Source organism: Thamnophis sirtalis, unplaced genomic scaffold (genome assembly GCF_051295495.1).
Source record: "Thamnophis sirtalis isolate CommonGarterSnake01/CBP01778 unplaced genomic scaffold, rThaSir2_p1.2 scaffold_3, whole genome shotgun sequence".
Taxonomy (NCBI): Eukaryota; Metazoa; Chordata; class Lepidosauria; order Squamata; family Natricidae; genus Thamnophis; species Thamnophis sirtalis.
Window position 1 is genome coordinate 89,888,729 of NW_028261383.1, and position 13,772 is coordinate 89,902,500.

A 13,772-nucleotide genomic window follows, 5' to 3' on the forward strand; every position below is an offset into this window, starting at 1 on the left:
AATTTTCATAGCCAGTTTATTAAGTTTCTCTTGTGATTCTCTCAAATTGTATTAATGTAGTGAAATTCTATAGGTTTATATCAACCCCAACTACTGTTCAACTACTACTGTTCTTAATTAAAATAATCAATAAATATCTTTCTGAAATCAAATCAGATATCCTAAAGCTTAATACAATATACTTTCACATCCTTCTTAGCTCTACATAGAATTTCCTCCTGAACTGTTCTCATCCTTATATTGTTCTGAGCTTTACCATATTATTTTTTGCAGTATATAAGGCTTCCTGATAAGATTTTAATTGGCACTGAAAAGTTGAAATATATTGTCTCTTCCCACATCTAAGAAAGATGTCATCTTTTCAAAATAATTAAGGAGCTAGAATGATAATAACTTGGGGTCAGGCAATCTTAAGAATCTTACCAAGAAGTTGCAGAGAATGTCAATACAATCAGAATCATATCGTATGAGAAGTAACATTATCAGTGTTCCGCAGCAAAAGGTATAGTGATACTTCAGAAATGAAACCTAAATATGGAATCCTAATAATTTTATGAGAAGAAATTACATTATTGTGGACGTCCAGTACAAAATCAGAATATAGTTTTCACTTAGTAAAAAAACTGCAATTCAAACTTTGCAGTAGGATTTTGTAACTGATGTTAATCACTTCCTTGAAGATAAGTAATATATAGTGAAGTCAGTTTGCAAATCCAAGTATTGGCAATGCATAGGTGAGCTCATTAGAAAGTACTCCAGATTTTATTTATTTGGTTTGGACAAATCAGCATTTGTAATAGAACCTTGTTTCACACTCTTACTCTTATAATATCACAGATAACACTTCTGTCTTTGTTGCCTCTTCAGGTGCACTAGTAGACCAAGGCATCTTTGAAGAACTAACAAGAGATTGCCTCCCCCAGCTGTCTGAAAAGATGCAAGATTTAGGAGTCATTTCCAGCATATCACTATCTTGGTTCCTCACTCTTTTCCTTAGCGTCATGCCTTTTGAAAGTGCAGTGGTCATTGTTGACTGTTTCTTCTACGAAGGCATAAAGGTCATCTTGCAGGTATCCCTGGCGATCCTGGATGCGAACATGGACAAGCTGTTAAATTGCTGTGACGAAGGTGAAGCCATGACTGTCTTGGGCAGGTAGCCTTGTTTTTGTTTCAGAATTAAGCTGGGGGGGCGGGCAGACTTTCCATCTTAAAATTATACCCTCTTTTAGACAACACTGTGCCTGCCAGGCAGATATTTTAATATCATTACCAGTGACGTGTGGTGAGGTTTATGGCTGGTGAGGCACTGACATCATCACAATCAGATTTACAAACATTAAAATCCTACAAATTATCTTATCCGATATTTGATTGGCAGCAGTTAATGGGTTATGTTTAAAGTCTCATATCAGCATTCTTTACACATACTGTAGCACACAAAAAAACACATTTAATTGAAAAAAATTGAAGTTATTATGGGACTTACCTTTACTTATAAATGAAGTCCATCCGCCACTCCTTCTGAACATAACATCTATAACTTGTTGGTAGAATTTTTCATTGTCTTCTTTTAGTTTTAAAAGTCTCGATGGCAATCACGGCCAGGGAAGAAAGTCATTCTTGATGTCGTCGTGCTCTGTGGCTGTCACTCTGCTGCTGCTGAGTCACAGGAAGAACGAGTGCCCTCTACTATGAGGCAGAAGAACTGTGTGCCTCATCTGACTTTTTGGGCATTTTATGATCGCTCAGCACAAGTAACACGTTCCACACATAGTTGTTGACAAAAAACACTCCATTTTATATTATATACATCAGCTAAACTATTAAAAGCTACATACAGAGAGACAGCAATATGGTCTCATTACAGATCATGTAAAACAGTTAAGCAGAGTCATCCACGGTGAGGCAGTAGCTAGCTCAGCCTCACCTCAGCTCTCACCTGACTAGTTGAATAGTGAATGTGAAAATACCACATAATGTAAAACTGGTGAAGTTAAATGGAAAATAACTTTATGGTACAGATCAGTAGATAAATACAAGCATTTAATTTATTTTTTCCTTTTACATTTTTTTTTCTTTTCATGATGAGAGGTGAGACTGTGCCTCACTTGCCTCACCTGACTGCACGTCACTGATCATTACATATGTAAATAAGAAGCCTACATCATACATTAATAATGTGTTGTGCCCAATATCTCCTACTGCTCAAATCAAAAGAGCCAGCAGGAAAAAGTCACCAACTGGGGAGTGTGCCATGTCTGCAGCAGCCAAAAATGGCTAAGAGCAGCTAGACTGATTTCGGGCTTCGCTAGGTCAACACTGCAGTTACTATCAAGGTGTCACAAATCATGCACAATTCTGCTTGTGTCAGGAGAAAATGATAACAATATTTTATGGTTAGAGTAGATACATACAACATAGCAATAGCAATAGCAGTTAGACTTATATACCGCTTCATAGGGCTTTCAGCCCTCTCTAAGCAGTTTACAGAGTCAGCATATCGCCCCCACAGTCTGGGTCCTCATTTCACCCACCTCGGAAGGATGGAAGGCTGAGTCAACCTTGAGCCGGTGAGATTTGAACCGCCGAACTGCAGATAACAGTCAGCTGAAGTGGCCTGCAGTACTGCACCCTAACCACTGCACCACCTCGGCTCTTAGGCAGCCCCTCAGCTACAGGCTGAGAAAGAGATGAGGGCCACATCAAAAATATGTCCTTAAAAAGATAGTTTATAAGGTAATTTTAAGTCACAGTTACGAGGGGATATATATCACACCCTCACTGGCAGTTAAAAGGAAGAAACAGCTACGATCTCACATTGCTCCTGGAAGCACGAAACCGAGTAAACCAGCCTGAAGATGACGAATGAGACTTTGTCGAAACGTCGCAAAGACACTTCCAATTTTATGCGGGAGAAAACCCGAATAACCAAAGACCTACATACAAACACCCACGAAAACCTCAGAAAACATATACATACAGACAGACACACATACATATACATACATACATACACACACACACCTATATATGCACATATATTTATGTATGTATATGATTATTACATTTTCCTTTATCAGACTGAAATGCTTCAATATAGAAAGTACATAAATTACACAATAATATAGCATTACATTGTTAATATGTAATTTAATTATAATATATGAATGAATCAAATAACTTCAATCATAAATGTCATCTTAATTATTTTAGTTTTAAATAAACTAAACAGCTTTTCATGAAAGATGACTCAGACATATATTTTATTAAATAAATTATATAGACCTTCCTGACCATAATCTTCAGATTATGCACTAATCCAAAATTCTGTATTTATTTATTTTATTTTTTGTAGGTACCTGGATAATGTGGTTAATCGGCAGAGTATTTTCCCACCTATTCCTCATCTCCATGCTTTATTGACGAGTGGGGATGATCCACCAGTGGAAATTGATGTTTTTGAACTTATAAGAACAGCCTATGAGGTCAGAAGATAATATAAATCTTATATTTTTACTTTGATATTTTTAAATGAATTATATACTAACCTTATAATCTCTATTAATCAGATACTTCTTTAATATAAGCATTCACAAATTCAAGATATGGGGGTCAACTGTCTGTTTTATGAAGATTGCAATATATAAATCATTTAGTTGTAATTATTTCTTCTTAATCCATTTTTCTTTTAATTAGTTTTGGTTTTTGGCTCCCTAAAACCAATCCTATATTTTCAAGTGGTTCTTACTGCTGCTACCATTGGCTAACATACTATATATTTTCCCTCTTTGCTTTCTATTAGAACTTCCAAATCTGACTTCCAGATGAGCACTAGTGGGTAGTGCCTCTTTGTTACCATTTGGTGGCTTGGCTTATTTTTCAGCTCAATTTTCCTCATGGTTTCCAAACATGGCTATGGAGCTATGATTAGTCACCATCACTTCTGCAAGCATTGCTTCATCATCAGTTAAATAATTGCTAAGTAAAATCATAAAAATCCATAAAATGAGTGTAGGTCTTTCTTTCTTTTTTTTTTTAAATATGTGGTATTTTCGGTGGATTTAGTTATAAACCTCAGTTTTCATTTCCACTGCAGAAATTCAGCCATTTGAAAGCGGATGACATTGAACAGATGCGTTTTAAACAAAGATTGAAGGTAATCCATTCTTTAGAAGACACTGCTAAGAGAAGTGTGGTAAGTCGTATCCATATTATTATAAGCTTGTATGAAGTTAACTGATTTTGTTTCTTCTCTTTGGAATCTTTGAAGCTAGATTAAACTAAATAATATCAATAAGTAAATTATATAAATAACAATTTGCCCTGTTATTCTTTATTTTCTGCAGCTAAGTGTGTAGTATGGTAGTATAATGGTATGTTGTGGTGTCACTGATTTGAATATTGATTAAAAGTCTCCCTTAAGACTGGTATTAATCTGAAGACACAACGTTTGGAATAATTCTATAATTAATTGTTCTGGAAAAATAGAAAGCTTTATACGTGTTGCATTTTAGTTGATTCTGATATTGGCACAGACAATTCCCTACTTATTTATAGGTTACATTCAGAGGAAAAATAGAAAGCTTTATAGGTGTTGCATTTTAGTTGATTCTCATATTGGCACAGACAATTCCCTACTTATTTATAGGTTACATTCAGAGGGGCTATTCAATAAGTCCATTTTGTTCTCAAATCCAATAAGGATAAAAACATGCTAGTGCAGTTCTTGCCTTAGATAAGGGGCAGCATAAGAGTAATACATAACTCCAACCTAAAATATTCTGGAAGTCAGGAGAAGGATTAATTTCCAGCACACTGCATATGTATTCCCGTGTGCCACATATGTATTCAGCATGCCAAATATGTATTCCGATGTGCTGTAATGGCAATTCAATAATTTGTTAGTAGGGTAATTTCGGTATCAACCAACTGAGAGTTGTTGTTTTACTTATAAGCAACAGTGTGATTTCTTGTTTAATTTTAATCCCCTAGCCGGCTGATCTGAAAACATTCCAGCCTTTATTATGAAAATACCTTGGCAGATTTAACCATAGACCCATATTACCTAATTTTCTGTTTTATTTTCTCCTACTGAAAATGTAACAGGAAATAGTGACCTTTTAGTTCTCTGAATTGCTCTATCTGGGAATCTCAAGGGAAGAGTGGCTTTCACATTTTCTTGCTGCTGTTTTTGTCTGTTGTTTGTGGTATCCCTTCCCTCCAGATAGCATCAGATGTCAATTGTCTCTAATGCCCTTGTAGAAGTTTGACAATGAGCATGTTGAGAAAAAAGCTGAGCGGAAGAAAAAATCGACCCATTTCCTGTTCCTGCTGCCAATGATAGTCCACTGAGTGCAGGAAATATAGTACATATAATACCTTTGACCATCTTTTTCTGTTTATTGACTCAGTTCAAGAGAATAGAATTGTTCTTTTTATTTGTTATTCAATTTTTAGAATCTTCTGATCTTACAGATCAGTACCTCATGAATACAGACAACAACAATTCTGTTCAAAACTATTAGATGCTTCTTTCTTTTCAAACGTTACTTCGCCATACTTAAAAAATATGGATTCCTCCTTTTACAAAATCTATCCTTTCCAGATTCCCAGCTGACAAAACTTAGATATATTTGCTTCTGTGATTTCTGCAGGTCCGAGCTGTATCTGGAGACATTGGCTTTTCTATGCAAGAATTAGAAGATCTTTATGTAGTATTTAAGGTGGGAGACCTTGACAAAACATTAGCCTCTTTATTATTGCTGTGAGTAGAGATAAAGCATGCTTATAAAAACTCCTTTAAATTACAGATGCCAGGATCCAAGCTGGTGATGTATTAAAAAGACTTTATGTTCAGACAGTTTGGGTTTATTTTTGAAGTTGAGAAAAGAGAAGGAAATCCAACAAAATAGGTTGATTCAGCTTTTAGTTTTGTTTTTGTTTCATTACATCTTGTAATGCTAAATAAATACACAAGATTTATTTAGTTTTTCTTTGGGAAAAAGATCAGTATTTCAACCAATCTCCAATTAAAGATGCAAGTTTTAAGTAGCTGGGAACAAAATATTTTGCCTTGGATTCTGTTTAGAATTACCAGTAGCAATGTAATAGTTGGGTAAGAAAGCCTTTATAGTCTTTTTTACCCAACAAACACAGAGGTTGAGGACGATTGTGCTTTCAACCATGGCCTTTAAAATTATCACAGTTAAACAAAGAAAAACAGTAGAGCATTCATTACAGTGTTAGAACCAACTTTTCAGGTAACACTGCCATTTCAAAGGCTTTAGAACTGCCAGAAAACCCTATTTATTCCCAAAGTCTCCTTCTGTCTCATTGAACATTTTCTTCTTTGTTCTATTTGCAAATTGATTGGATTCTTTATAATTATCCTTTTCATTTTCTTGCACATTTCAGAACTGGTTAAAATCCATGCCTAATCCTTTAAGTTATGTCTTCAAGGCTGATAGATTTTTTTAAAAGCGTCATTCACTCTCTCTCAGCCCAACCTCTCTCGCAGCTTTGTTTTAGGGAAATAGGAAGAGGGAGTTTCTGTATGTTACTTTGTACAAAATAAAGGCAGTATGCCGATCTAATAAATCATTCATTTTGTTTATAGGCAAAACACTTAATGAGCTGTTACTGGGGAAATGGTACTTCAGCTGCTCAACGAGACCAGAGCCTACCCTACTTAGAGCAGTATCGCATCAACCTTGAGCAGTTCAAAGACTTGTTTGCTTCCCTTACACCTTGGTCTTGTGGACTCCACACACCGGTGCTTGCAGAAAGAATGTTCCGACTTCTGGATGAAAACAAAGATTCCCTTATTAACTTTAAAGAGTTTGTAACAGGCATGAGTAAGTAGTATCTTCTGACATAGTATCTAGTCTTATATGTTAAATCATGGTGAAAAGTAACACAACACTAGAGTGGTGCAGTTATCTGGATTTCAAGGTCTTTGAGCTAGCGTTGAAGCTGAGGCTGTCTCTATCAGTGGTTGCAGTCCTTTATAGAATACAGAGAGAGACAGAAAACTCTCATTCTTTATTGCCACCCAGTGGTCATCTAGTTCAGATACAGTAGCCCCAAACAATCTCAAACAAAACTGCAAAATTCAGTGACAATTTCTGAAGAAAGTTGAATTAAACACATTATCATTATTAGAGTGATCTTCCCCACAGGGTGGATAAATCTATAAGTAAATCTATTAAACATTTTTTTAATCGTGATATCAGCAAAATGTCCATAATATCAGAACTTTGCAAAAAAATGTTTTATTTCACCATTGACCGTATAAAATAACTTTATATTCCTTTCTTTTGCTCCTAAGTCATAATATTTAATCAATTTTGTCATGGAATTTGATTTCTTTTTAATTCTTCTTGATCCCATCACACAGATTTCTTAACAAGCCTCTTTTGTAAATCCAATAAGAAAACATTTTCCAGACCATTCTCTTGGTTTATCATTTATATTTCACTTTAAATGTTTAAAGTTTCACCCACTTTCAATTGTATATCCAGTAAAGTGTCATTTTCAAAATTATTTTCTTGGTCTGTGAATTGCAGTTTCACTTTGCATAGTTTTTCTGTCTGGTAAGATAACATTTGTTCCACATCTGTCATTCTTTCATTCTTTTGGACATAGTTTATCCATAGAAGCAGACATCATTATTGATATTGTAATTACTAATTTCTGCTCCATTCTTCAACAATCTCCTTTAATATTTCTGATATTGTAATGTTTGTGTCATTTTGTGTCTTCCGGTGTCATAAAATGACACAAAACATTTTGATTTCAGTAATGAAATCAATAACAGGGTTTTTTTCTTTCTTTTTAGTTTCCTGTAGTCTACTTTCTAAAGTCATGAAGTAACTTATCTTTGTTATGGCTTAAAATAGCCAAGATGGCCAAAATAAGTTTATTTCCAGTGAGAAACATTTTTTATAGTTAATTTTAAAATCTTATATGTATGTGGGGAAGGGAGTGGAGACCATTTAGCAAGTGGCAGCAGTTTGCAACCTTTCTATCAACTACTCCACTGACTTTCTGGGGAACTAGCAGAGAAGATTGAAAATGGCAATCTCACGTTCACAGGGTACTTGGCAACGGGTTGTAAGTGTGAACAGATTTCTAAGCACCGAGGTCACAAACATAAGACGGTGGGGTGGGGAGCAATGTTTTACAATGGCTGGAAGTGCTTTACATACCATAAAGCACCTCTTCTGAGTCATGGTAACTTTAAACAGTTGTTAAATGAGTGGCTGAAAGTTGAAGATTACCTGTAAAGCCATATATAGTTTGGGTGCATATTATGGAAGCATCTTCTCCAAGTAGAATTTTCTAGCTCTAAATGGTCTACCAGAAAGAGAATGGTCTGTGTATCAATCTAGAAGAACCTAGGCAGGTTGGAATTCATAGAATGCCATTCCTACTATTGGCCTCTCTCTTTAGAGTAGCATGTCCCCTGAGATCAGATGGGCCTCTGCTCTTTTGTTCTCTAGGAAATATGGTGAAAACAGTTCTTGGGTATCCAATGGTTTTTATTAATACTACTTACAATGTTATTTACTGTCAAACTGATGGCCCACAGGTTGGATGCGTCATGCACAGGTCACGCCCACCCAGCTCGGCGAAGCGAAAAGCATCACAAAACATCATGCGATGGCAATGTGATGCCACGAGTTTGACCCCCTTGTCATAGACTATAAGACATCTAGAATTGCTAGAAGAAATGGCATATAAATATATTGATGAAAATAAATAAATGAAAATCAATCATGCTGAGAAAAAAAAAGCATAAAAACAAGTTTTAACCTCAGAGATAATCATAGGAATAGGAAAAACTTTACCAGCTAAACTTCCACATCATAGTCATTAGGCATAAGAATCCATCAGAAAAAAGGCTATCTATAAATACTTCTAAAATCTAGGTATTTTTCTAATCCCAACAGGTGGAATGTATCATGGTGATCTGACTGAGAAGCTGAAACTCCTTTACAAACTACATTTGCCTCCAGGTGATCCACTTCTTTCACACTTCTGTTGGTGGGAGTTAAAGATTACAAATTTCTTAAGGCTGTTCTATTAAATTTACTAGACTGATGGTACATATAAGTGATTACAATATTCTGCCCATAAGAATATAAATAATATTACTAATTTTAGTATAGGTATGCAGAGATTTAGTGTACATAGGTAGAGAGGTTTTAATTTCTCCATCTGTGCTTAGATTAATGAGAACCCATCGGCAGAAATGGCAATGTTTTATTTATATGGTTTGTTAAGAGATGGGCCTAGGTGAGTTTAACCATTGTTTCTTCACACAATAATCTTAGTTACGATTGGCCCATTACCAAAAAAGACAGAATTATTCTATGTACAGAATTTAACAAATGACATGTTAGCCCCAAGACAGCTTTTAATTATATATATTTGCCTTGTAAATCTTAATTGACTTAATTTTTATGAATTAATTGATGATGTGGTTATTAATTAACACACTCATTAATGTATTCATAAAGCATAGGACTTTCTAATTTTAATTTTCTGTGAGCTTTTTCATCTCTGCCTAATTTTAATTGCTTTGCAGAATAATTTGTACATTTTGGCTAAGTGCTTTGGCTGTTGGGCTTGTTTCCATTTATATCATATCTTTTTCTACAGAAAGGAATATGGGGGTCAAACCACTTCCTATTGTAATGTAGACAATACCTCTATTTTGGCTGTGTAGACCTATTAAAATTATGGAAGTATTCTGAAGACTGTAGTACAGTGTTAGAGTTGAAACCCTGATCACCATGTGAAATACAACAGTAACACAGGCAGTTGACATGAGCACTTCCTAATATGCTCTTCTCATCACACCCTCCATTATCTTATGAGTATATATCTAAGTTGAAGGAAGAAAAGTAGACTGAGAGATTATCAAAATTTAAGTAGAATTTTTTTTGCTTTAAATTCAGCTGAAGTATTAGTAGTCCTTACTAACTGCTTCAAAAGAGCTTTTTCAAAAGGCAATCAGACTTTGTTTTTCTTTGAAGATGTTTTGCTTCTCATCCAAGAAGCTTCTTCAGTTCTGACTGTGTAATAGCTAAACTAACTCATTTTCTGGTACAATTCATGATTAATGTTTAGCTGTGACATAATAATTGCCTTGTTTTTCCTATAAAATTATTTTTGGTGGAAGAAGGACTTTGTTAATTCTCCTTGTCCTTCCAGCAGTTTTTTGGCCAATATAGTCCTCAAGAAGGACTTGTCTATATTAGATGTGGATGGTTCCCACTGATCTCACTTAAACTTGAATGACTATTTTCAGAGGGCATATTAGTGGATCTGGTGCTCTGATGGCATTTGTGCCATTCCACATAATCCTGCTATCCCACACAAAACTACTGAGATTCATCAGAGTTCTTTTCTTCATCAAATTCAAGGGAAACAGTGTACTTGGACAGGCAAATGGATTCATCTTTGTCATTAAAAATCTCAGATGTTCTCTATAATATCACCTTTTACCTGTTAGGCTGTTAAACCAGTTATGATTCTTTGGGATAACATGGCTTCTCTGTCTGGTGAACTGATGATAGATATCTCATTTATATTGGGTATATTAAGGTATTATACCCTTGACTTCTCCTGAAGATAGTCTGGTTCATTGAAAATAAGGTGGCTAGGGTTCTGCTTGGAACTGAGGGTTGAAAAGAAGACTATGCAAGACTCACTTGGGCTCGTTCTTGTAATGAGGAAGAGATAAGACACTTAGATTTCCCTAATTCCTTCTTCATAATACACTAATAGCAATTGTAACATAGGTGAGAAACACACTCTATTAAAATAAGTGAAGAAGTAACCCCACCAACTCCTACCAACTGAGCAGAATATGAGGGAGGCAGTTTTTCTAAGATATTGGGTACTTCTTGGCTTTGGATCACCTTCAGCATGTTGGGATTTAGCATCAGCAGATGCAACAATAGATTTATGCTTGCAAAGCTATCCACAACTCTTAACAGGAACTTCCAAAGCAAATTCATCCCCTTTGTGCAATAAGGTGAGAGGCAGAGATTTCACTTATAACAATCAGCATCTGTTCAATTTAAAGGCTGAAAGCAAAGAGTTAGTTGAGATATGGAAAGACCAGAATCTGCAAAGGATGCAAATGGAAAGCCACATCTTCATGCTACAGAGAGCAATCAATTATTCAGTGTAGTTGTATTCCAGTTTGCAATAAATATTCTAATTGAGTTATGCCGTGTTGTGTCTCTGAAATATTTCAGCCAGTCTGAACATTGTAGCTAAGTTAAGACATGCAAAGCCTAACATCAACCCTAAAATTACATTCTCTGGAGAACTGCCAATCTTAGTTAGGGTTGCTTTGTTTTTATGTAATTTGTGTAGTTAGAAATTGTCTTAAATAGTAAAACAGCCTTCCCATTCTGAAAAGGTGGCTTTTGTTCCTACAGATTTCCTCTTTTTTCTACTACTCAATTGTCTCTCCAATGCTGTTTCAGAATTCTCAAATCCCCCAGAACAGATTTAAAGGGTGGACAGAAAAGTTGTAGAAGAAAAGGGGAATCAGTTAAAAAACCTTCCTCCCTTTTTTGTTTGTGAAAGTTTCTGTTGGATCACAGAGCTGTCTCCGAAGTGGGGCATGGGAGGAGTCACAGCTGGGTATTGTCACGGCCCATCTGCTGCAGTGGTTCCTGCTTGCCCACCAGAGAGGAGGGACAAGCGATGCAGAATTCAAGGTCAGGTACGCCTGTCCCTCCGCTGGTGGACGTCCCCAGCCCTGTCCAAGGGCTCCCTGTTCAGGGAGCCGGACAGACTTGTGTTAATGACAGATGCAAGCCTGTTCGGTTGGGGGGCACACCTGGAGTCCCAGCTGGCCCAGGGGCGGTTGACACAGACTGACCTTCGCAAGAGCATCAACTGGCTGGAGCTCAGGGCGATCCACCTGGCCCTACAACGATTCAAGACGTTAGTAGTGGGGAAACACATTGTAGTCCTCACGGACAATGTGGCGGCCAAGGCACATGTGAACAAACAGGGAAGACCTATTCCAGGACACTGCGCGACGAGGCAGTGAGATTGGGAAACTGGGCGGAACAGAACCTCCTATCAATCCGAGCGGAGCACATGTCCGGAGTGGAGAATCACCAGGCGGACTGGCTCAGCAGAGAGACGGTAGACCACGGAGAGTGGCAACTTCATCCCAGCATCTTCAGCTAAATCTGCCAGAGGTTTGGAAGACCATCAGTGGATCTCTTCGCCTCCCTGATGAACGCCCAGCTCTTGAGGTTCATATCGCAGTTCCAGACACAGGAAGTGATGGACAACGACTCCCTGCGATGCCCGTGGCCGTCAGGTCTTCTTTACGCTTTATCCCCCTCCCACTCCTACCTGGGGTGCTCAGGAAGCTGGTATTAGAGAGGGCAGAGATGATTCTGGTGGCTCCATATTGGCCCAGAAGCCTTTGGTTCGCAGATCTAATAGAGCTGTCTATCGCCTCCCCCATTGGAGGATCCCTCAGGGGCAGTAACCCTTACCCAGGGGAGTCTGCTTCACTCAGACCCAGACTGGCTCCAATTGACCGTCTGGAGATTGAGCGGACACAGTTAAAAGAGAGGCCCAGATTTCCACCAAGGTCAGAGGAACCATAGAGGCGGCCAGGAGGAGATCCACCACCCGCATCTATGACGCGACCTGGGTCTCCTTCGCGGCCTGGTGCTGTTCGGATCAGGTAGATCCAACAGCGGCCACGGTTCCGCAGGCCCCTAGCACCCTCAGAAGGCAGGTCTCAGCCCTGGCCACCATCCTGGGGGGAGTGGGCACACAATCATTGTCCCAACTTCCCATCATCAAATGGTTCCTCAGGGATGCAACCAACTTCAGACTCCCAGTGATTCACCATTTCCCCTCGTGGGACCTGCCTACAGTGCTCCAGGCTCTCCTGGAAGCACCCTTCGAGCCTCTAAGGGAGGTGAGTCTTCAGCTGCTCACACTCAAGGTGGTCTTCCTCGTGGCTATTACCTCAGCCAGGTGTCAACCAGGGCGGATGTCTGCATATTCCACAGTAACAGGGTGGTCCTGAGACTCGACCCGGCTTTCATGCCAAAAATTAATTCTCTCTTTCATAAGGCTCAGGAGATTATTCTCCTGAATTTTTGTCCAGCTCCCTCCAGCGGAAGGGAGAGGTCCTGGCCCCCGCCTGGATGTCAGGAGGGCGCTGCGCATCTACCTGAAGCGCACGTCGCCCATCAGGCGGTCATAGGCTCTTACCACCCGGTAATCAAGGGAGCAAAAGTCTCCCCAGCCACCATCAGTAGATGGATCGGGCTAGCCATCTCCAAGGCCTACGAGGCACGGGGATTGCAGGTGCCTGAGGGCATCACCGCGCACTCCACTAGGAGTGCAGCTACGCCCCCATCGAAGACATTTGCAGGGCGGCAGCATGGGCTTCGCCCTCGCCATTCATCAGACATTATAGACTGGACGCCTTTGCCTCTGTGGAGGAAGGTCCTCCAGAGAGTGCTGAATACTCGGGGGGACTCAGGCCCCATGGACCCTCCCAGGGACACCTAGCTTTGGTAGGTCCCAGCTGTGACTCCTCCCACGCCCCACTTCGGAGACTGTCAGTTGGTCTTACCTGAACTGCATGTCTCGAAGGATGGCATGGGAGCAGTCATTTCCCTCCTGTAGTGCGCACCGCGCAGGGTGGGCCTGAAAGAGTGTTACCGATCAGTCAGGGACCAGGAGGAGAGGGGGGGTTACCCTGTTCC

General features: G+C 38.8%; 1 protein-coding gene across 2 annotated transcripts in view; it reads left to right on the forward strand.

Moving 5' to 3' along the window:
• The window catches only part of TBC1D9B (TBC1 domain family member 9B), a 40,169-nt gene that overhangs the window by 19,605 nt on the left and 6,792 nt on the right, over positions 1–13,772 (forward strand). For both annotated transcript variants that reach the window (XM_087709473.1, XM_087709474.1), the window contains exons 12-17: positions 868–1,153; positions 3,356–3,485; positions 4,097–4,195; positions 5,655–5,723; positions 6,617–6,854; positions 8,952–9,017. In XM_087709473.1, the coding sequence (XP_087565599.1) occupies positions 868–1,153; positions 3,356–3,485; positions 4,097–4,195; positions 5,655–5,723; positions 6,617–6,854; positions 8,952–9,017 (888 nt within the window). The remainder of the gene's footprint in view (positions 1–867; positions 1,154–3,355; positions 3,486–4,096; positions 4,196–5,654; positions 5,724–6,616; positions 6,855–8,951; positions 9,018–13,772) is intronic.